We start from the raw sequence: 23,233 nt of genomic DNA on the forward strand, positions 1-23,233 counted from the left end.
CTAATTACCTAACAGACTAATTTTGTGTGTGTGTGTGTGTGTGTGTGTGTGTGTGTGTGTGATAAGTACACTTCTCCTGACTACTTGTCTTGGACATGAGACTTGTGTCTACATTTGAGTTGGGAGCTGGTGTAGGGAGTCGGTAATGTGAAGTTAGTAGACGTGGTTTCTTAAGTCACTTAATCACTTTCTAGTGTTTTTGTAATCCTTGACAATATGTATGGATTTGTGAGGCTGTTTGTTAATCTAGTTGTATTTTTTTTCCTTTCCTCTCTTGTAGTCCTAAACTCCTTATTTTGTTACTTCACTGAACTCTGAAACCTGTTTATTTTCTGTGTCACATGCCAGGTTTCTCTTGCAATTGGCAAAATGATTGAGAGAGACATCTTCATTTGGCTTGTTTACTTGATCACCACGGGCACCAGTTTCTTTTATTCCATGTTTGAATCATTATTGAAAGGGCCAGCCTGTTGCAATGTTTAGTATCAGAACTAGGACAGATATGAAAAGGACATGAAGTAAAATGTCTCTGTTGTAGTCAGTCACCAGGTGAAGCAAAACATTTGGATTCAACCCAATCTTAGGAAGTGGCACTTGTCCTTTATTTTCTTGCCCCAGGGTTGTATCAGAATGCCACCTGCCGCTGAATTCTAGAATTACAATCTTCTCCTTTTCCTCTCACCAAGTTGTAGTCTAGGAAGGAAAGCTATCAATATGACCTCTTATATTTCCCATAGTTCCTTGCTATGTATCTGACACTGTACTAGGGCCTGGGATGTAGAGGTCACAGTGATTGGCCATGTTTAGGGACAAGATCTTGGGTTACCGGCAATAAGGGAAGAATGCAACATCATTGAGCCCTACCACTCTATGCCAGACACCTCAAACACACAGTAACATTTAAGCCCCAGGCCAACTCTTAAGGTTAATGGAGAGCCAGGCCACAGGTGGGTTAACTAAGAGCTGCAGAGTCCTGCACTGCCCACTGCCCTGTTCTCTTCATGTCAAAGGAAAACTAAACTCAGGAAGCAGCTGGTAGCCAGTGATAGCGTCAGACTTATGTTTAAATCCACTTATGTTTGAAATATGGCTCTATTTAACTAATTAATCTATTAATCTTTACGGCTAGTTTTCTAATACTCCATAATTCTGATACCCTACCCCAACACAGGAGAAAAACCTACCAACTCCCCTGAGAATGTAACTCATGAAAACCAGGTGTCAGTCGTTCCAAGTGGTAAGAGTGAATGACTCATTAGGAGCCTTGTATTTCCAGAACATCAGGCAGTTCATTTTCTGTATCTGTTTTTGTGAGCCATGTAACTACTCCCTTTATGGAGACAAGACCCTATAAAGTAATTACTCTGAATGTCATTGTTTCAGGTATATTAACTTAGCTGTCTGCTGAGCCTTTTACTGTTCTCAACTTTTATAAAACTTGCAATGAATTTCTTCACCCCTATTGATATTTTATTGGTGGATGATTCTGATATATATGACACCCACACATTTTTTTCATCTTAGATCATTCCAGAAGCTAGCATGCAGCATACCTTTCCAGACTTCTTAATTTGTGAATGCCGTTTTTTTTTTTTTTAAGTATTTCTGTTGCCATTACAAGTATAGTTGGGCTGAGATAATCAAATTGCCCAGTGATTGATTGTTGGATCTTAAAATGTACACAAGCCGTTGCTCCAAATACCAGTTTGAACTGGCTTGTGTGTGTGTGTGCATCATGTGGGCACATGTGCATATGTGTCTCCTTCATAATGGAACAAAAGAAGCAATTTCACACCTCACTCATGAATCAGTGTCTTATATTTCAGGAACAACAGGCATAAAGGTCTTTGCCTCCTTCTGTTTGCCCTTGGCAATACATAAAACTAATATTAGCTGAGCATGTCATTAACCTTGAGTTTAAATTCAGTGTACTTAATCCCTAGATTAATGCCAAGATTGATGCCCAACAGGAAAGGTTGGAGCTTAAATATTTGAGAATGTGAGAATGATGGTCGCTAAAGAGAGCTTGGAAATGGAGTTGCGTAGTCTAATTTGTCAAAGTGGGCAGCAGGAGAAAAACCTGAATGAGAAACTCTAAGTGATGACTGGAGATTGATCAGGCAGTACTTTAAAAGGATCACTAGGTTGTTGCCTAAAAATATCAACCCACACCTCGTGCATGTTCAGCCATGTGAAGGAGGAAATTCTTTCTCCACCAGATGAGATTTCTTGTCAGTTAAGGTTGTAGCAGGTTTATGGATCACGTTCTGAGTTCAGCTTTTATTTATATCTTTTTCATCTGTGTATAGTCATTGCTCTTATTACTGGAGATTTGAGATATCCTGTGCAAAAGGATTTTTTTAAAAATAATCCTAAGTACAGAACATTCTGTCTGTTCTCTCCCCTTTCTGGAGTTCTTAGTGATGCTTCCTGGTTGTCTGTGAGTTTCAGATACTATAATGTTTAGAGTGAATTTCTTTTGACCTCTGCCTTCCAAAAATCAGAAGGGGAAAGAACAGGACTTGCCAAACCCCAAACTGCCGCCTCTTTGCTTCTTGTAATACATGGGGCTGGTCAGGCCTCCGAGGCAGTCATCTCCACTTTAAATGTTCTTTCTTGTCACTTCTGTGCATGCCCAAAGATGTTCTTTTTACATTTTTTTTATGTTTTAAGCCTTTTTAATATGGAAAATTTCATACATCTACAATAGAAAGGAGTATAATGAACACCCCGTGTGTCCATAGCCCAAATTCAAGAGCCTATCTTATTTCATTGGTATCCTCCCTGTACTCCATTATTTTGAAACAAATCCCAAATGTGGTATCATCTGCAAATGTTTCAAAATGTGTCTGTTAAAGAGACTCTTAAAACCTGTTAGTGCTATTATGACTACTGATACCATGTCACATCTGAAAATTAATGCAGTTTCTTAATATCGTTAACTGTTGCCTGAGAACTCATATTTTAGGTCATCTTATAAGTTAAGATTTATTTGTTTCAACTGGATTTCAAGGGACCAGGAATTGGGGTTGCTCATATCTTTTCAGTCTCTCAGAATTTTAGGTTGTTTTCCATCTCTTATTATTTTCCCCCCTCATAATATTTTGTTGAACAACTTTGTTTTGGTCAGCATTTACTTGTCACGCTCTCATTTTTGACAACTAGATCTGACCCCTACCCCATGTGTTGGGGGTGGCTTTCTGCCTCAAATTTCCTGAAATTGATAGATCAATCCAAGCCCTAATCAGAGTGAGTCCGAATGTGTCTTTCGTCAGATCACTTCATGGATGGTATCACATACTTCTGCCAGGAGGCACGTGATACTCAGCTGTCTCTCTTTTCATCATAGCAGTTGTTGATGGTCAGTTCATTAGTTCATTAGGGTTTCTTTCCTTTTTCCTTTTCTTCCTTCTTTTTTTTTTTTTTGTTTGTTTTCTTTCATGCAGAGCTGGGAGTAGAACCCAGAGTCACACATATGCTAAGCCAGTGCTTCAGCACTTATACCACCTCCACAGTCCTTTTTTGACTTTTAGTTTGGTTTTCAGATAGGATCTTATGCTTTTTTCCCACCTGGGCTGGCTCAAACTATGATCCTTCTTCTTCCACTTCCCAGGTACTAGGATTACAGGCACACCATACCATGCCAGGCCCAAGAATCCTTCTTAGTATATGAAGAATTCTTCTGTGAAGAGAAATGACCCCTCATCTAGCATTCAGTCATCCTGAGAGACGGTTCACATAGAAAATCTGTATTTCCTGGTTGGCTTCCTAGCATCTTCCACTGGTGGCCAGAACTTTTTGAATACTTTTTTTTTTTTGCTTGCTTGCATGTGCTTTGCTTTTTCTTTATTGTCATTGCGAAGCCATTGGTTAAAGCATATTTGGTGTGTTTAGTGCATTGTAATTATTTTCTTACTGATCGTCAATCCTCCCCTGCCTTGTATTGCCTTCTGCATTGTTTTTAACATGGTTTTTCACAGTTGTCTTGTTTTCTGGTATGACAAGTCTCATCTTACCCAATTACTGCAGTACACTTGGGAGGTGGCATTTCCCTAAGGAGCCACTGTTCTTCTGAGTGAGAAATCAGGCACAGAGACCACGATCTGGGGGCCGGGCTACATCAGTGTGCCTCTACTGGGTTTTTCTGGACACTGGGAATTTGACAGTGGCATATTCCTCATTAAGGTTATATTTTATGAAAGGAGACAACATCAGCAACCTCTCAGATTGTAGTAAATGCTGTGGAGAAGAATGAAACAGGGGCAAGAAGTGCTCTTGAGAAATGATAGAGGGGCTGACAAGTGGCTCAGGTGGTAAGACACCTACCTTGCAAGTGTGAGTCCCTGAGTTCAAATCCCAGTTCAAACTGCCAAAAAAAAAGGACAGTATGGTGTGTTAGTTAGTACCATCATCTCTGTGACGGAGTGCCTGACTTAAACAACTTAAAAGGAGGAAGGATTTGTTTTGGCTTACAGTCTCAGTTGGAAATCCTTAGAACTGTTGATTCTAGGCCTCCCTCCAGGAAAGCAGAATATCATGGCAGTGGAGCATGTGGAGGAGAAGATTGTTCACCTCACAGCAGACAGGGAGCAGAGAGGAAAGAAGGGACTGGGGACCAGGCATAACCTTCAGAAACACATCCCCAGTGACCTACTTTCCCCAACTAGGCCCTGCCTCCGAAAGTTTCCAGTACCTCCCAAAACAGCCCCACCAGTTAGGGACAAAGCATTCAATTCATGAGCCTGTAGAGGACAGTTCATACTCAAACCATAACAAGTGATTAAAAAAAAGGCCACTGAGATGGTGGGGGAGTGGTATTCAGAGGGTAAGAAATGCAGATGTATCAAAGAGGTGCAAAGGCCCTGGGGTGATTGTTAACAAGTACAGGGAAAAGGATCTTTGAAAGATCCCTCTTTTGTTTTTCATAAACAGTGGTGTATTTATTGAATAAATGGTTCTATTCAAAGCAATAGCCTTTTATTATTGTCCTGAGTGTACAACTTCTCCCAGCTCTTTCTCTCTTGTTCTCTCTCTCATTTTTTATCTTATTTTTGTGGTACTGGGGATTGAACTTAGGGTTTCAAGCTTGCTAAGCAAATGTTTTACCAGTTGAGCCTCTGCCCCAGTCCTTTTGCTTTAGTTTGTTTTTCAGATAGGGTCTCCCACTTTTGCCTTAACCAGCCTTGGACTGTGAGCCTCCTCCTTCTGCCTCCTCAGTAGCTGTGATTAAAGGCATGTGCTACCACACAAAAACTTGTTTTTGAGATGGAGTATCTCTAAATTTTACTCAGGCTTGCCATGAACCAAGATCCTCCTATTTTTGCCTCCGGAATTTCTGGGATTATAGACCACCTATATAGTGAGCCACTGTACCTGGCTTATATAACCTTCTCATCTTGAAAAAAATTCCATTGCAAAATTTCTAACCTTAAACTCTGCTAAGACATTCTGTTGAGACATGAAGCAAGGGTATTTTGAACACTTATTAGCAACTTTAGTATAATGCTAGTCAGTATTCTATCAGATCATAAGTAATCACATTAGACTATGAGAATGGAACATGCCAGTTATATGAGAAGGCACATATGGGCTTTCCTGCCTGTCTTCTGTTCTCATTGTCACCTGGTATTGTTTGCCTGGATCTACGTTTCAAGCAAAACTACACATTACACAGAAAAGAACTATATCCCTGGTGTCTAGAATGTGACTACCTCCTAAGATTAGGTGGCTCTGGCTGTCAGCAAGTTCCCAGTGCAGACGCAGGCTGGGTGGGGCCGGGTTCACCGTGTGCAGTGAGAAGTGTACCTAGGGGAGCTGCTGTAAGAAGTGTGTCTCTGTGTTACCTGTGTGATTGGCTGCAGAGGAATTCGCCTGCTGCCTCTCCTGTGCGAAGGAAAATTGGCTTTTCTCCTCCTATGGTGTGGGATGGATTTGGGGATCTATGTCATCGTGTCATTAGTGCCCCACTGAGTCTGTGGCACGTTGAAGACATATTGAAGCTTCTCTTTATCTTCTGTCCCCTGAGCGGAACTCTGTGGGTCACTGTACCCCGCCTGTCTCCTGCAGGCAGCTGGGATTGTGCCTTGTGTCTGTAGTATCTCTCCCTGCCTGCCTCAGTCGGGACTGGAGTGTTACAATAGCCCCCATCTAAGTCTTGCTTTATGCAATTTCAGTTAGCCACAGTCAACTGAGGTCTGGATATATCAAATGGAAAATTCCAGAAATAAACAGTTCATCAATTTTAAATCGCTTTTCTACTTTATTAGTTATTGTCATTCACCTCTTACTGTGCTTAATTTATAAATTAAATTGTCATCAGAAAAAAATAAGATTATCTATAGGGTTCATTGTTATCCATGAAACAACTCAGAACATATCCTCTGTGGGGAAAGGGATTACTGTAGAGAAACACACAAGGCCTGATTGCCTTCCTGGGTTCCACCACTTAGCTATATGGCTTTTGAACCTTCCCTGGAGTTCTCAGCCTCGTCTCTCCTCTCTGGGGTTAAGGTGAAGCCTACCTTGCCTAACTCTGTATCGTTGAAGGGTTCTGATAAAATGAATGGAGACGTGCTACGTGAATAGGAAAGAGTTTCTTTCTGCTCAAATCATGTATTTGATTGATTTAGTCACTACTCAACAAATACTGGTTGAGTCCTTACTGTACACCAGACTGTGTTCTTGAGGCTGGGGATGTGATGCAGAGGACAGAGATGTTTCTGTCCTCACTAGAGCTCACATTCAGAGGGACAGCAGGCAGTAAATAGTAAACAGTGCATACAGCTATCCAGAAGTAATGAGTCCTCTGAGGAAGAATGCATTAGACCAAGGCATAGAGTGACCAGGTAAGTAGATCAGGAAAGGCTTCTCTAAGGAGAAATTTTATTATAATGTGGAAGCAAATAAGAGAGTAGGGCATGGAACATTCTGGAAGGAAGCATGTTTCAGGTCTAGAAGTATAGGGTTACCAGGTAGAATGCAGGAATTTCAGATAAACAATTTTTTTTGGTGATACTAGAGTTTGAGCTGAGGGGCTTGCACTTGCTAAGCATTTTATCACTTGAGCCATGCCCCCAGCCCTTTCTGCTTTAGTTTGTTTCTCACATGGGGTCTTGCACTTTGATCTGGGTAAGCCTTGGGTGATGATCCTCCTACCTCTTCCTCTTGAGTAGCTGGGACCACAGACTTGCACTGTCACATGGGACAAATACTTCAGGGAACATATCCTAAAAGTTAAAAGATGTTGTTCATCTGAGATTAAAATTTAATTGGATGTCCTTGTTCCTTTTTTCTGCCCGCAATTCAGGTGGTTCTCCTGAGTCAGGAATGAACTAGACATGCTTTTGGACATGCAAGGAGATGGTTTATGTAGGGCTGGGTGAATGAGGCAGACACCTGTAAGAGTGGAGGCCATATTCCATTGGAGTTCAAACTCCAGTACCACCAAAAAAAAAAAAAAAGTTTACTTGAAATTCCTGCATTTTATCTGGTACCTGGATACTTCTAGAACTGAATACAAAGAGAAGCCATTGAAGGGTTTCAGTGCGTGTAGAGTGTGATCCAAGTTAGGTATTAAAACAATTACTTTTATTACCCAGAGCAGACAGTAGGAGAAGAATTGAACATAAAGAATCATGACTGCTTTCATTGACCTTGTACTTCTGCTGTAATTTAGGAGCACAAGGAATCATTTTTTAAAGAATTTTCCATGAAGATTTAAACAATGCCACTCTAATATTGAGGCTTACATACGATAGGGCTGTAGGAACCAAGCATTTGGTATATGTGTGTTTCTGGAGTAGTGCTAAATGCACCAGTTCTGGGGCAGGAGAGAGAGGTCATGGTTCTGCCCTTGGTCACGTCCAGTCTCTGTGTCTTCATCTGGCATGACAGTCTTTCCAAGACCAAGTGGACTAATGCGTGAGAGGGCTTCCCCTTGCACTTGACTCCTACACCTCCCATGTGTTACCATTCAAGAAGCAAGTAGACCAAAATATTAATCAACAACAGTGTCCAGATAGCTGAGCCACTCACCATTTACAGGAGTCATTATCACTTGTATTTTTCCTTTGAAACTTTAGAAAGTGGAGTAGGCAAACAGTTTATGATAGAAGGCCTTTTTTAAAAAAAAATTAGTATATTCATTGAGTAACTTCGTTCACTATATCATTAGTTTAACAACTGTGTGCTTGTATGTGTGTAAGTGAATAGATAGAGAGCCATTAGAACAAAACACTTCACAGTAATAATGAAAAAAGAGTCCATAACAAGCTTATTGTTACTTTTCTTCTTCTTCTTCGGCAATACTGGGGTTTGAACTCAGCTTTCTGCTTACCAGGCAAGTGGTCTACCCCTACCCTTTTTGCTATAGTTTGTTGTTTCAGGTAGGGCAGTACTCAGACTATGATCCTCCTACCTCTGCCCCCTGAGTAGCTGGGATTTCCGGAGTGAGCCACCATGCCTTGCTCACTTTTTGAAGTAGGGTCTTGGTAACTTCCCTTACCCAGTCCTCAAACTGTGGTCCTCCTATCTCCATCTCCTAGTATCTGGAATCACAGGCATGAGTCCCCACCTCTGATTGTTAGTTTTTCAAAAGAACAGAAATCACTTACTACAGAGTTGTGCCCTATGTGCATATATGCCTTGAGTCTCCTATTGGTTTTTGCAACAATTCTGTCACTTCCTCATCCCTCCTAAACTCCAATTGAGTTGTTTGTTTAGCCACCAGCGATTTCTTTCTCCTGAACTATAGTGAATAGTCCATCCTATAAGCCTTGAAAATAAGTCTGACCCAGTTAGAATTTTTAGGGACTTAAAAGAGTGCTTTTTTTCTTTTCAAAATACTTGTGATTAAGCTACAAAAGCTTTTTAGTTCAGAGAAAGTTAAATCACCAGCAGAAGGAATGTGAGAAACCAAATTGTTCTATTTTATATCTCCTCACTCAAGCGCAGTGATTTATGAGGCCCTCTCCATGGAATATGCATTAATGTTCCCATGTTCTAGTGTGGCTGGTCTCTGTCTGATGCTGCCGCTCCTTCATTTTGTGGCCTAGAGCACCGGTGCACTAAGAGGATTGGTTCATGTCCAGGGATTTTTGCCTTCAAATTGAAGGTTATTAGAGTGATGACTCTGCTCCTCTCTCAGTTGGTGTGTGTGTTACAATGAATTCCGTTGGTTTTCAATTTTTGAACTTACTGTGGTAAATTATAGGCTGCTGTTAAAGATACGTGGTCCTGGCTGGGGGTGTTACTCAGTGGTAGAGCATTGCTACCATGTGCCAGGTCCTGGGAAACAACCCCATCACTGGGAGAGGTGGCAAGAGCTGTGCAGTCCCTTCCTAGTCCCTTCTCTGCTTGCCCAGGCCAAAGAAGTTGGGCAGAGGTGGGGGTAGACAGGGGTGTGTGAGGAGATGGTCCAGGATGTCCCTGCACTGAGGGCAAGCACCCAGCTGGAAAAATGTGGCTGAGGCAGTGGATGAAAGAAGGTGGCCTCAGGCAGATGTAGGACCCTGGGGTTCTGCCAGCCAGGAGAAATGGGACTACTCAGAATGATTTGAAACAGGGTTGCTTCCAAGTCAGGCAGGTGGTGGGGTCCTCCCAGGGTCAGCCTTATTGGTAAGATGCTATACTGATGGGTGAAACTCATTAATGGATCCTGGACAGATCGGACAGAAAATGAAGTTAGGTGTTGGGAGGTTAAGTTACTAAGCCATGAGCAAGATTTTCCCAGCATGCATTAATGGCACTCTTATTTGGGAAAGCATTGCTCACTGGAGGGCTGTTTGTTTTGGTGTTTGGAGTCCTTGCCAGGGCTGGCTTTCTTCTAGTCCTGGTAACCCTCTGAGGTTTCCAGAGGAAAGAAATTCTTTGTTTTCATTTTCTCTTCTCCCCATAGGGTAATAGGCTTACATATAATTAATTCATTAACCAGTTATTCTGTCACTGTGTACAAAAATAACCTTAAACCCATCCTCCCATTCTGTGTTGAAATCTCACCATAGATTTTTCCACCATTTTGGGTTCACCTGTTTTCCATATTTTCAGGGATGCTCTTGGAGCCTTGTGAAGTAGCATCCAGTGATTTGGAGTAAGAAGAACTAAGATAAATGATCAGTTTCAAAGAGGAATTGCAGTCTTAAGGATTCTGTAGGGAAGCCATGTATTTTAGATGACCTTGGACTATATGTTCATCAGTGTGAATCTTGTAAAACTCTTCTTGGGGTAGAAGAATAAGGAAGGAGTGTAGTTGCCTTTGTCAATATCTGGCCCCACTAATGTGTTTTCTTTTGGCATAGTCTTGCTTCCTCTTTTCCCATCATGCTCTTGGTTGAAGGTCCCACAATCAAGTCTGGGAACCACTTGAAGCCTTCATGTTATAAATATGCTTTATAGGGATATTTTACTGAGTCCATTTGATTGGAGCTAAATAATTCAATCCGGTCGAGGAATACAGGTGTTTGTGATGCGGCTGGGACCAGCTGAGCCGCCTTGTTTGCCATTTGCTTTCTTGGTTTTCTCATTTGTGGAGCTACATATTGCCTGCTATGGTCATATTGCCCAAAGGTCCCAGTAATTAGACCACGGCCCTCTAAGACAAGTTATCATTTCTTCTAAGAAACAATTTCACCTTTTCTTCTGGGAAGTGTTTTTTGAATCTCTGAAGTCATTCACAAATATCATAAAGTCTAATTTTATTTCACAAGAAGAAAAGAAGATGTCACATGTTTTCTGTCTAGAGATTTGACCTCCCCTAAGCCCCGCTGCTCTTGGCTTTACTGCTTTCAGATCATTCGCAGTGGCAGATGGCTTTATGCAAATCAGGCCAATTATTTTTGGTCATAACAAAAATCACCTTGCATTATGAGAAATTTCTAGATTAGTGACATTGACATGATTCTTTAAAAGCTCACCCAGACCTAGAGAGCAAATCGCCCTTTCTGGTTGCTCTGCTGACTGATGAGGTTGTGGCCCCCACACAGTCCTGCTGTCTTGGTGACCCTCCAAGGACGCCCACTTGATCATGGAAAAAGTACTATCAGTGCATGTTTGTTAGCCATCTTTAATAGTGTCATTATGTATTAGCAAATGGATAATGATGTTATCTTAAGATTTTGTGGCTATTTTAGACAAAAAAATGAGAAAGTATCATTTCTCATTTTTCCTTTGTGAGAAATTATTAATTTGCCTAATTTTCTTTGATAACCTTCATTGAAGTACTACCTACAAAATGTGGCACTTTTTTCCTTTCTCTCCCCACCCCCACAATCTCTCTAAACCCCTGTACATTGACAGAACAGTCAATTGTCCAGAATGGCTCTCACAAGATCACCAAGAAACTCCACTCCACCTTTTTCCTTTCATCTATTCTTCCAATGAGTTTACCCACCTTATTTCTTGAGATAATGTGAGTAAATAGCCAGAAAATTACCAATTAGCCTTAAATATCAGTTGCATTCCTAAATTACTCAGATCAGTGATGGAGTTCTGTGGCTCAAATACCATCCTAGTTCCTTTCCCTGCACACCAGAGCAGATAACAAATTATTCCTGTCTGCTTGCTAAATGGGTACAGAGGCACCCTTGTAGCAGTTTTCAAGTCTTTTAACTTTTCTGCTGTAAGCCCCCCTCTTTCTGAGCATAGAATGCTTATGGAATTCAGTACCTTTAAAGTACTTTGTAGGACAGAGGGAAAGTGTAGTCATGTGCTCCTTCTCACCTTTGCTGATGATGCTTCACCTAAGAGGGCACTTACATCTGGATTGCTGATTAATGAGAATATCCCACATTAAAACTGTTCCCAGCCCTTTGCCATACATTAATTCATTTGAAGATGAATCAGCATACTTAGTGTTGTTGATTTATGTTTTTCAGGTTGAAAATTGGTGTCCTCATTTACCTTGGAGAGCAAAAAATCCCTATGAAGAAGCTGATCATAATTCATTGGTAAATGATTTTGAAAAATCTCTTCCTAGACTTGTGTATTCAGGTCAAATGACAAGTGATACATGTGGAGTCTTAAGGTGCTAGCTATATGTGAAATAACGTTCAATGGAAGAACCAGTCCTATGGAGGACTAAGTGACCAAATCTATCAACCAGTTAGCATAGATTTTTTTGTTCAGCGATTCTCTGAGGGTCACTAAATGATGGGCTACTGATAGGAGTAAGACCTGGTATCAGATATGGGGAGGGTGATGCAGCTGGGGGGAGGGTTGATGGTAAATATTGGCCATGCTTGTCACAAGGCTTTAATGCAGGCCAATGGGAATTAATGAGGAAGAGGCCGTCTCAACCTACATAGGTCAGGGTAGATTGCATGGAGAAGATGACACTGGAGCTGAATTTAAGATTATGAGTGACTTTCTCTGAGGTCAGCAAGAAAAAAACATCTCTGCTATGGGAAGTGAGTGTTTGGTATTGTAGGGTGTGGCCCAGTGGGTGAAGCCAGAGGGTTTTGGATGAGCTGGGTTCAAGATGAGATTGGAAAGGTAGGAAGGGAACTGTGAAAAATTTTGTGTGCCACCTCAGTCTTTATTCTTTAGACCAGATATCAGCAAATGGTTTCTTTAAAAGACCAGATAGTAAATATTTTCCTCTTTGCAAGACATATGGTCTCTGTGGGGGCTACTGAATTCTGCTGTTCTAGCAGAGCACAGCCATACATGATATGTAAATGAAGGTCATGGCTGTGTTCCAATAAAACTTTATGCACAAAAACAGTGAGGAAGATTGACTGTAGGACTATAGTTGCTGACCTGGGCTGTAGATATGGAGCCCTCGGGAAATTGTGGAGTCAAGGAGGAAGATGAATGTTTAGAATAAATTGTGATGACTGATGGAAAATGAACTCAGTGTGTTTGAGGTGTCCTGTGAAATAAACACTGGTATTATCTTATTTCTCTCTTCTAATCACAGGTTGTATCTAGCTATATAATCCTGACTATTAGAAAAAAAATATTCTTCTGGACTGAATTTTATTTTTTTTTCATTTTTCTTTTATTATTCATATGTGCATACAGGCTTGGTTCATTTCTCCCCTCTGCCCCCACCCCCTCCCTTACCACCCACTCCACCCCCTCCCGCTCCCCCCCCTTCAATACCCAGCAGAAACTATTTTGCCCTTATTTCTAATTTTGTTGTAGAGAGAGTATAAGCAATAATAGGAAGGAACAAGGGTTTTGCTGGTTGAGATAAGGATAGCTATACAGGGCATTGACTCACATTGATTTCCTGTGCGTGGGTGTTACCTTCTAGGTTAATTCTTTTTGATCTAACCTTTTCTCTAGTTCCTGGTCCCCTTTTCCTATTGGCCTCAGTTGCTTTAAGGTATCTGCTTTAGTTTCTCTGCATTAAGGGCAACAAATGCTAGCTAGTTTTTTAGGTGTCTTACCTATCCTCACCCCTCCCTTGTGTGCTCTCGCTTTTATCATGTGCTCATAGTCCAATCCCCTTGTTGTGTTTGCCCTTGATCTAATGTCCACATATGAAGGAGAACATACGATTTTTGGTCTTCTGGGCCAGGCTAACCTCACTCAGAATGATGTTCTCCAATTCCATCCATTTACCAGCGAATGATAACATTTCGTTCTTCTTCATGGCTGCATAAAATTCCATTGTGTATAGATACCACATTTTCTTAATCCATTTGTCAGTGCTGGGGCATCTTGGCTGTTTCCATAACTTGGCTATTGTGAGTAGTGCTGCAATAAACATGGATGTGCAGGTGCCTCTGGAGTAACAGTCTTTTGGGTATATCCCCAAGAGTGGTATTGCTGGATCAAATGGTAGATCGATGTCCAGCTTTTTAAGTAGCCTCCAAATTGTTTTCCAGAGTGGTTGTACTAGTCTACATTCCCACCAACAGTGTAAGAGGGTTGGACTGAATTTTAAATTGTATTCAGTTGTTTAGAAAAAAATAGTATTCCTGGTTCTAAAGTCCTTGGAAAATTGTAAATTTTGGTTTGGACTGGGACAAGTCTAGAAGATAGCATATATTTCCCCATTTATATCTGGATAGAAAGGCCCGTTAGCAACTTACATGGAGTCGGGAAGCCTGTTCAGAGCTGACTTCAGTTTACCCAGTAGTCTGCTGCTTAGCAGAAGATCCAAGTGACAAAATAAATTTTGGCACAGAGAATTTCAAGGTGCATCAAGCACACTCATTGTAAAAACTGCATTTTAACAGAGCCTCAGGGCTTTGTACTGCCTTCCTCAATTTCTAATTTTTTAATGATGTCCCTTATAACAGATTAGCGGTCAGGGGCCTCTGCTTCAATTGGCAATCCTAGGACCTGCAAGTGAAAGCATACAGCAAGACAAGACTCCCTTTTGAAGCCCTGAATTTAATTGACTGTCTCTTTCAGGTTTTCAAATGTCACATCATGAAAACCATTTTGCTTTCTGGCTTTTTATCTTCTATTCATTTTATTAAATTTCTGTTTCTAGGCAGAAATTCGGACAGATTTTAATATTCTCTACAGTATGATGAAAAAACATGAAGAATTCCGGTGGATGAGACTACGGATCCGGCGAATGGCTGATGCATGGATCCAGGCAATCAAGTCTCTGGCAGAAAAGCAGAATCTTGAAAAGAGAAAGCGGAAGAAAGTGAGTTTCATCTTAATTCAGTTCTATTAGATGCTAGGTTTCTGTTGAAAGTTTGCCTTTGCTTGGAAAGAAGAGTAAGAAAAATGTCATGTCTCAAATGAGCTTCCCTGAGGGAGAATCCCATCAGCTTCTGTGCACCCTTTTGGGGTTTTCTTTCCCACAGTACACTCTCTCATTTATCAAGGACCAGCACAAATCTGTTGGATGGAGGTGAGTAAAATATCCACCCCAAGATTTTCCCTTTAAACCACCTGATTTTTCTCTCAGGGTATTAGGAGACTTTCCCCATTTCTTTACCTGAGTCAAACCTTTGGGAACTTCTTGTCATCATGGTAATTTCACATTTTTGTTGTTTGAGAAGCCTATGAATTCCATTGCTGCTCTGAGTGGTGCTTCTGTGTATGTACCTAGGAGAGGGGGATTTTGTTAAACTTGAACCAGTTTACATTCATGAGACACGCTTGGAAAGAAACCCTCTAGAATGTCCCTGGTCTTAGAAGATCTTCTACCCTTTTAGTTGTAGATTAAGCAACATGGCTTTGATTAACTGTTCTGAGTTCATAACTGAGCAAAATGAACAATGTGTACCCATGTCTAAAAAAGAACTTCGAAGTAAGTTTAGTACTCCTTATTTGGTGAATATGATATCATTGAAAAAGAAAATATAGGTACATGTTGCAAGACTGTAAGCACAGTTTGATATATCAATTTTGCTTAGATAGCTTCAGTTTGTGAGACAGTGAGACTAAACATTCTGGCATCAAATAGTTGTGTATGGAGAAACAGATGGTCAGATGCTACAGGTGGGCTATAAAAATAAAGAATGTTTCTGTGTAGTCCTGTGTAGTTAATTCTCAGGATATATCATCAGGTGAAAAAAAGTTAGGTGGAGAGTATTTTTAAAAAGGACCATTATTAAAAGGGAAAGGAATTTTATATCTATGTGTATACATATAAACCTCTTCCTACCTACATGTATAATTCATGAATAATATACATATGTTTATTGATCATATTTTTATGAATTGAAAGATAAAGGAGATGGAGCTAGGTATAGTGGTACATGCTTATAATCTCTTTACTTGGGAGACAGAGCCAGGAGGATCATGAGTTGCAGGCCAGCCTGAGCTATATAATGAGACTCTGTCTCAAAAATTAAAAAAAACAATGAGATGAATAACAATGATGGTTGCATAACAATGTGAATACTCTTAATGCTACTGAACTGCATATATTAAAATGATACATTTTATTTTATGCATATTTTACCATAATAAGAAAAAAATATAAATGGTCAAAGAGGGGAAGGAGGGACTGGAATGAAGGCAACAAGTATAGAAACTAGATTTCTCTGAATATGTAATGCTTTGTAGATTTGACACTTGTACCATTTTACATAGTATGAAATTTTAAGTTTAAAAAGCCATACCTAGAAACCATAAGGGAAAAAAAAAAGATCAACTGACTAAATGTCTATCCAATTTTGATATAAACACACAAAGGACTAGTGTTAATGCCTCTATAACAAAATAAATTGAACATTTCAAATGGGATATCACAGAGGACAAAACCGCAAAGACATTTTAAAATAATTCTTATCATTGTAATACGTAGAAGTATTGATATTCTCATTCTGAATCCATTATGAATTTTGGGAAACAGCAATGTTAGTGTCTTTGAGAAGTGGGATTTTCATTGTGGGAGAGGAAAAGCAGATGTAAGATGAAAAATGTTACAAAAAAATAATATAATCCTAAGTTTGAATTGGAAGTACCAACTCATGAGTAAGAACTCACGACTTATTTTATCTTTGAGGAAAAGCAAATTTCCTAGCTACGGCCACTGAAAAGCCTCCAAACAGTGATTAACTAGAGTCCCTTAAGTTCTACGCTTTGATCTCCAAATGCTATTTCCACTAGGTGGTATAAGAGGTTCTTGGAAAATGACTCATTAAGGTCTGAGATGGAAATTGTTCATGATGAGCTCAGAGCATCTCGTCATACCCGAAAGCAGAGAAGTTACTAAGGCTGCTAGGATTTTTTTCCCAAAGACTTGAGGAGCTAAGTTGAATAGCCTTCCACTCACCAAGCTGGGGCAATTTGATAGTCAGGGTAATAACCATAATTTATTGAAACACACGAAGCATGCTTGCATCTGTGGTTGTATAATATTTCAAAACCAAACCAAACCTCATGGATTAGCATTAGAACCTGCTTTAAAAATTTATTATTCTGAAAACTGGTAAAGAAAAAAATTAAGTATTTACCAGTCTCATTCTAAGCAAATAGTTTTCGTGAGGTAGTTTCTCTTTAGAGAAGTATTCTAGCTAATAAACAAAGAGAGAATTATAGAACATCATTGTTTTTCAGCCCCCCAAACATTGTTCCGACCAGTGGAAGTACACAGTACCACCTGTAAAGTTGTACTGCCAAAACAACTGGATCTGAATTTTGATTACATCTGAAGATCTAATTACTAATTTACCATAAATACAAGGCATAGAATAACCCGTTTTATAATCTCTTGGGATTGCAATCAGCAAAATACAGAGTATGGAGACTCTATTAGAAGTATAGCCCAGTGTCTTTGATAAATTAGTTGTACTCCACCTCCCTTTCCTCAAATGAACAGTATGGAATTACAGAGATGAGAGGAGGCTAAGAGATAGGAGACAGTTGTAATGTGTACACTTTGACTTCAGAATTACACAACTGTGCTTTAAAAAAGTACAAACATTAACTGGATATCAGATGATGTTATTAGCCTGTCTGGGGACAAGAGTGATGTTTCAGCTGTGTTTTTTAAGTGAAGGCTTGTTTCATTTAGAATTACATACTGAACTATGTACAGAGGACAGATATGATACGTAGAATTTGCTTCAAAATAACCTTAGTGGGGTTGGGATAAAAGGGGGTATAGATTCAGTAAGATTTGTCATGAATTAATAATTGTTGAAGCTATCTAGCAAATCTGCTGGAGTTGACTATATTGTCATATCTGATTTTCTGTGTGTTTGAAATTTTCCATGGTAAAGGTTTAAAATACTCCAGCTTTGGAAAAAAGCCCAGTATTGCTAAAGGATAGCTTTCCTTTAATTCTGATTTTACTAATAAACTTCATCTTTTGAAGAGCAGGATAATCTGCCCATACCTCATGCTCATGGCCATACCTAGGGCAGTAATGGTTTATTTTTCTTTAAAACAGCAAAATTTTCCTTTTTTTTTTTTTGGTACCGTCTAGAAAACTAGCATAGCCCACATTGAGATTTCATTAGGACATAAACATGACTTTAGAATTGGCTGATTGTTTTTTGGTGCATTACTATGGACACTGCACTTGGGTCAGTGAAATCAAATCTGTGCCTCTTCTTTGTTTTCCAGGTCCTCGTTCACCTGGGACTCCTGACCAAGGAATCTGGCTTTAAGATCGCAGAGACGGCATTCAGTGGTGGCCCTCTCGGTGAACTAGTTCAGTGGAGTGATTTAATTACATCTCTGTACTTACTGGGCCATGACATTAGGATTTCAGCTTCACTGGCTGAGCTGAAGGAGTAAGGAGATTACTTTTCAATTTTAAAATCAGAATATAAAAAAAAGAAATTGTAGACTCTTAAAGCCCTCTATTAGTGTATAATTTCTTGTGGTGGAAAAGGGAAGTGATAATTCACTAAACAGAAGATAAGAAGATTATTTTCAGGAGCTAAATACATACACTATGAAAAGGATAATATGTTTTCATTGTAGCTGCAGGCTCCTGAGGCTTCATAAATGAATGCCAGAAAATTCAAACTAAGGAGCTTATTCTTTGCTGTTACAGGTGCTTCCAGCATCTGCGGCACAAAACATTATTGACTTTCCTAATTCCCTGTCTCTTGCTGAAATTCATACCATTCTCTACTCAACACCAAGCATTCTAAACTTTAAAACAGGACAGGTTCCTGTTTATAATTTAATTTGGGTAAAATGAATTTCCTGGAAGCCCTGATCCAATCTTTTTTCAATTAGCCAACTTTCAGCTCAGTCTGTTAACTCTTCCTCAGTCTTCTGTTCCACTGAAATCTGCATCTAGCTGTAGCACTCTCCCAGTCTCTTTTGCTTGACAAAGGTGACCAAGCAGGAACATTTAGATTTCCTCACACCAGGATCCCTGCCTATAGAGACTTCCTACCCAGCACCCAAGTGTCATGTTGCAATGTCAAGTATTTCTAGGAGTAACTGGAAGGAATATTCTAGAGATGGAAGAGTTATTAAAGCAATAAATATATTTTCCACTCCATTCCTACTGTGTTGTGCAAGACATTGACATCAGGTTGGTGGAAGCACAATGTCAGTGAGAAAACACCAGCTATCATTTGCTAACGATTTCCAGATGGCCGGTACCATGATAAAGTAATACCAAAATTATGACAGCCATGATGTTGATGATGGCTATTAACAGCTAACCTTTGTGAACCATTTACTGTGCATCAGAAACTACACCCTTTATGTGTCTTATCTTATTTAGTCCTTAGTATACAGAAGTAGGTACTATGGCTGTCTGCATTTTAAAGATAAAGAAACTGAGGTTTAAACCAATTGTGAGCTGCCCAAGGTGTGTCAGGGATAGTTGTGAGGGAGCCGGGGTTTGAGCCCTGTGTCTGACTTCAAAGCAGGCTCTTACCATGGCTCTACGTCGGTCCTTTCAAAGCTTCATACGCCTGAGGTCATCTGAACCTTCCTTATCATCACTCCTGTTCTTTACCAGGCTGTCTCTGTTGCCTTCTTCCTGCATGCTTTAAAACATTTCCAGTACACAACCTGTTGGATGAGCACCTTCATACACTTAGCACTCGCTCACTCTGCCTGCTGTGGGTTGGGTTTTGATTCAGGGCCTACAGAGATGACCAGCATGTGGTTAAGGAGCTGCCAATCTTCTGACAATTACAACTAATATATTAAATAATAATTATACTAATTACAATTCTATTAGTGATAATTGAAGTATGGATGCTAGCATGTAAACACGGAGTGCAGAAAACTGAATCTTACTCACCACTGTGTATTTCACACTGAGAAAATGCCTAGAACACTGTGGTTGCTCATACAACATTGAAGGAATGAGAGGGGGATGCAGAAGTGAGTGAATGGGTGGAGTGGGTAGATAGACAAATGGAGTACCATAACGTAAGGCCTGTGATAGTCAAGGGAAAGTCAGTAGCAGTCTTTATGCACATTGGGGTCAGGGTTAGATGTTTTATTTAAGGAGATAATTATGGAAACAACAGTTCCCAAATACACTTGCACATTAGAAGCACTTGAGGACTTTTTATGTTTTGAGGCTTTCCTTAAAAATCCCCAAATGCAGACCATTCCCAGACTAATTAAATCATAACACCTGGAGGGAGCGTGCAGCCCTAAGTATTTTGTGATTCCTCCAGTTAATTCCATTTTACAGTTGAGTTTGGGAACCACTGAACACAGGGTAGACCAGGGGTCAGCAAACCATAGTTTGCTGCTCAGTGGGCCAAATCCAGCCCTCTGCCTGCTTTTGTAAATAGTTTCACAGGATACAGCCACACCCATGGTTACTTATTATTTGTGACTGCTTTCATCCCACAGTAGCAGAGTTGAATAATTGTGACAGAGAATGTATGGCCTGCAAAGATGAAAGAATTTATTATGTGGCCCCTCACAGAGAAACCATTCTGACTTTTAGAGAGAAGTTGTTTCTTCCAAACCTGGCCTTTCAGAAGCTCAGAAAAAGGCAGAAGGTGCTGGAAACAATGGCAGTATGGAGCTGCCGAGGCCTGTTTTTGTCTGTTGTCCTTTGAAGTAGGATTTTCATAAATTGATGAAGGATTATTACTGGGTGTGAGCAGGGATAAGAGGCAACTGGTTTCTGGGTGGATAACGCTAGGCTTTGTGTTTCTTTCTACACACAAAGTTGGTATAGCAGCCAAGTGCATTGTCATTCTGTGAAAGCAAGAGTGGTCAAGGTGGAAGGGTAGGTAAAGAGGTAAAAGAAAAGTTAATGGGAAAATATAAGCTGTAGTGCCAGTTTTGTAATGCAGTCTAGTTAAGAAGTGTGACATTAGAAAAAAATTTAAGGAACTATACAAGACTGTCTAGAAAGCAATTAGCAAGGTGGAGGCTAGAAACTGAAGATGCTGAGAAAGGGCAGGTCAGGTAAGTGGTAAGAATGTGTAAGAAGAAGAGTATCATCTTTTTGTGAATGTGGTCTTTTTTTCTGGAGAATGAGGAAAGATTAAGAGAAATAAACTTGTCTTAAGTCTTGCAACTGCTCTGCAGTGGAGATGGGTTCAGACCTACCTCTTTGTTGACTTTAAGGGCTATATTTATATACCACCATTTGCTTCTGTTTGTAGGAGTCAGAATGGGGGCTGTGGCTGGCCTTGATGGGTGGAAAGAATTGAGCTACACAGCATATTTGTGGAGGCTGTGCCTTGCTCTCTATTAATTTATTTTTGGATGATTATTTGCCTTTTTAAAATTGCCATGTTAAGGTGACTATTTAATCTTGAAGTTAATGGTTTCTTTCCTTCCCTCGTCTGCCTTTTTTCTAGAATCATGAAGAAGGTTGTAGGAAACCGGTCTGGTTGCCCAACTATAGGTGACAGAATCGTTGAGCTCATTTATATCGATATTGTAGGACTGGCTCAATTCAAGAAAACTCTGGGACCATCCTGGGTTCATTACCAGTAAGTGCTACAGGTTTTTCTTGCTTAAGTTTTTAGTGCTTTTTTTTTTAAACCCTAACAAGGACTACGTGGTTACAAGTAGAAAAAGATGATTAAATATTATCTTTTGAACTGTATGGAATGTGTTTCTCATTTCTAAGTGAAATTCAGGTTCTCCACAGTGATTTTCTGCTTCCTAGAGTTATTCATTATTTTCACTGATGTCTTGAGAATAGAAAACAAGTACCCAACCTCCCTGTTATGTTCCCTAACACCCAGCATCCCCCGCTCAGTGTGCCTACACTGGCCTCATCTGTTTAAGCATATTTTGACAAAATATGGACAGTGTCATTTCATGTGGCCCTTAGGTTCGAAATGATATCTCATTTCTCTTACCTTTTCCCTCATCAGTATTCTTGTCATTCTTGGGAGGAAAGGCTGAAATTCCTGGTATGAATACTGAGATTTTGCACTTTTTATGATAAGCTTATGCTTCATGTAACTAGAGCGTGTGTGTGCTCTGTGCACAGTGTCTCATTATTTAGAACAGCTCAGTGTTTCCCCAGGTGTGAGTTTGGGACTACGATTTCGTGTTTGAAACAATTTTGTGTGGTTCACAAAAATGGAAATAAATACCATGAGGTTTATTATTTTTTTCACTGTACTGTCAGTTTTTCTGAAAAGAAACAAAGTTTACCATAAACTGTATCTCCAACATGTCTTTGAACACTTGCTTATATTTTTAATGAAGTAAGAGTAGCTGTATGTGTCAGCCTTCAGTAGGCAAAAGCACCTATTTTGAATTTAGTAACACTTTTTTTTCAGTGTTGGGGATCGAGCTCAGAGTCTCTCACATGCTAGGCAAGCGCTCTACCTCTGAGCTACACCCCCAGCCCCTGGTAATACAGTTTTAGGAAGGTTTTTTTGCTATCAGCTGTTAGTTGCAGTCAATACTAGCTTTTATTTATAGCAAATAAAAGATTCCTTTAAAAGTAAGTCTTAAAAGGTGACTAATAGTGTAAATGGAACAAAACTTGAGGAAATACGGACAGCTGCGTAAACGCTATACCAATGATAATAAATGCTAACCTGAAGTTTAAACCAACTTCCTAAGAGAATGCTAACTGTATTTCTTTTCTGATGCTAGTAGGTAGAATTTAGAGTTTTTTGTGTGTTTTTGTGGTACTGGGGATTGAACCCGTAGCTTTGTGCTTGCTAGGCAAGGGTTCTGCCTCTTGACCCCAGTCCTTTTGCTTTCAGTTTGTTTTTCAGGTAGAGTCTCACACTTTCGCCCTGGCTGGCCTTGGATGGTGATCCACCAACCTCTGCCTCCCAAGTAGCTGGTATACACTATGTCCACCTAGAGAGCTGTTTGATGTGGTCTTCTGTGTTCAGTCAATTTTATGTCACTGTGACCTGAGCAAACAAACTAAGGGAGGAGAGATTTACTTGGACTCATGGTTTCAGTCCACATGGTGAAGAGGCCATGGTAGAGCAGACCATCTAACATCATGGCAGACAGGAGGCAGAGAGAATGAAAAAACCTGTACCAGCTAGCTTCCTCCTTCTTTGTCCCCTTGATTCCCTCTGGACCCGCAACCTCTGGAATGGTGCCGCCCCTGTGTTCAGAATAGGTCCTCCCCCTTAGTTAATCCTCCCTGGAAACACCCTCACAAACACACTCAGAGGTATGCTTTACTAATCTCTTAGGCACTTCTCCATCCAATCAGTTTGCAAATCAAGATTAACCATCACATCTTTCAACTTAACCAATGAATGAATTCGAGTAATCTTAAGTAGGTCTTTCTCTTTCAGGTTAAGTTTAATATTATTAACTTTAATTGTCAAGATTACATTGGATTGGAACTCCTTTAGAAATTAGGCAGAAATGAGAACTGAAACTGCTAAGAATCTTCTTAAAAACACAGAAGATGAGGAATGCCTATTATCTG

The 23,233-nt window shown here is 40.0% G+C and overlaps 1 protein-coding gene across 7 annotated transcripts in view; it reads left to right on the forward strand.

Annotated features, from left to right (window-relative positions):
- Window positions 1–23,233, forward strand: part of Mgat5 (alpha-1,6-mannosylglycoprotein 6-beta-N-acetylglucosaminyltransferase) — a 331,452-nt gene that overhangs the window by 179,380 nt on the left and 128,839 nt on the right. For all 7 annotated transcript variants that reach the window (XM_074070613.1, XM_074070610.1, XM_074070612.1 and 4 more), the window contains 4 exons: window positions 11,871–11,942; window positions 14,444–14,605; window positions 17,986–18,155; window positions 21,168–21,302. In XM_074070613.1, coding sequence (XP_073926714.1) covers window positions 11,871–11,942; window positions 14,444–14,605; window positions 17,986–18,155; window positions 21,168–21,302 — 539 coding nt within the window. The remainder of the gene's footprint in view (window positions 1–11,870; window positions 11,943–14,443; window positions 14,606–17,985; window positions 18,156–21,167; window positions 21,303–23,233) is intronic.

The sequence above is a fragment of the Castor canadensis genome, chromosome 4 (assembly GCF_047511655.1).
Source record: "Castor canadensis chromosome 4, mCasCan1.hap1v2, whole genome shotgun sequence".
Taxonomy (NCBI): Eukaryota; Metazoa; Chordata; class Mammalia; order Rodentia; family Castoridae; genus Castor; species Castor canadensis.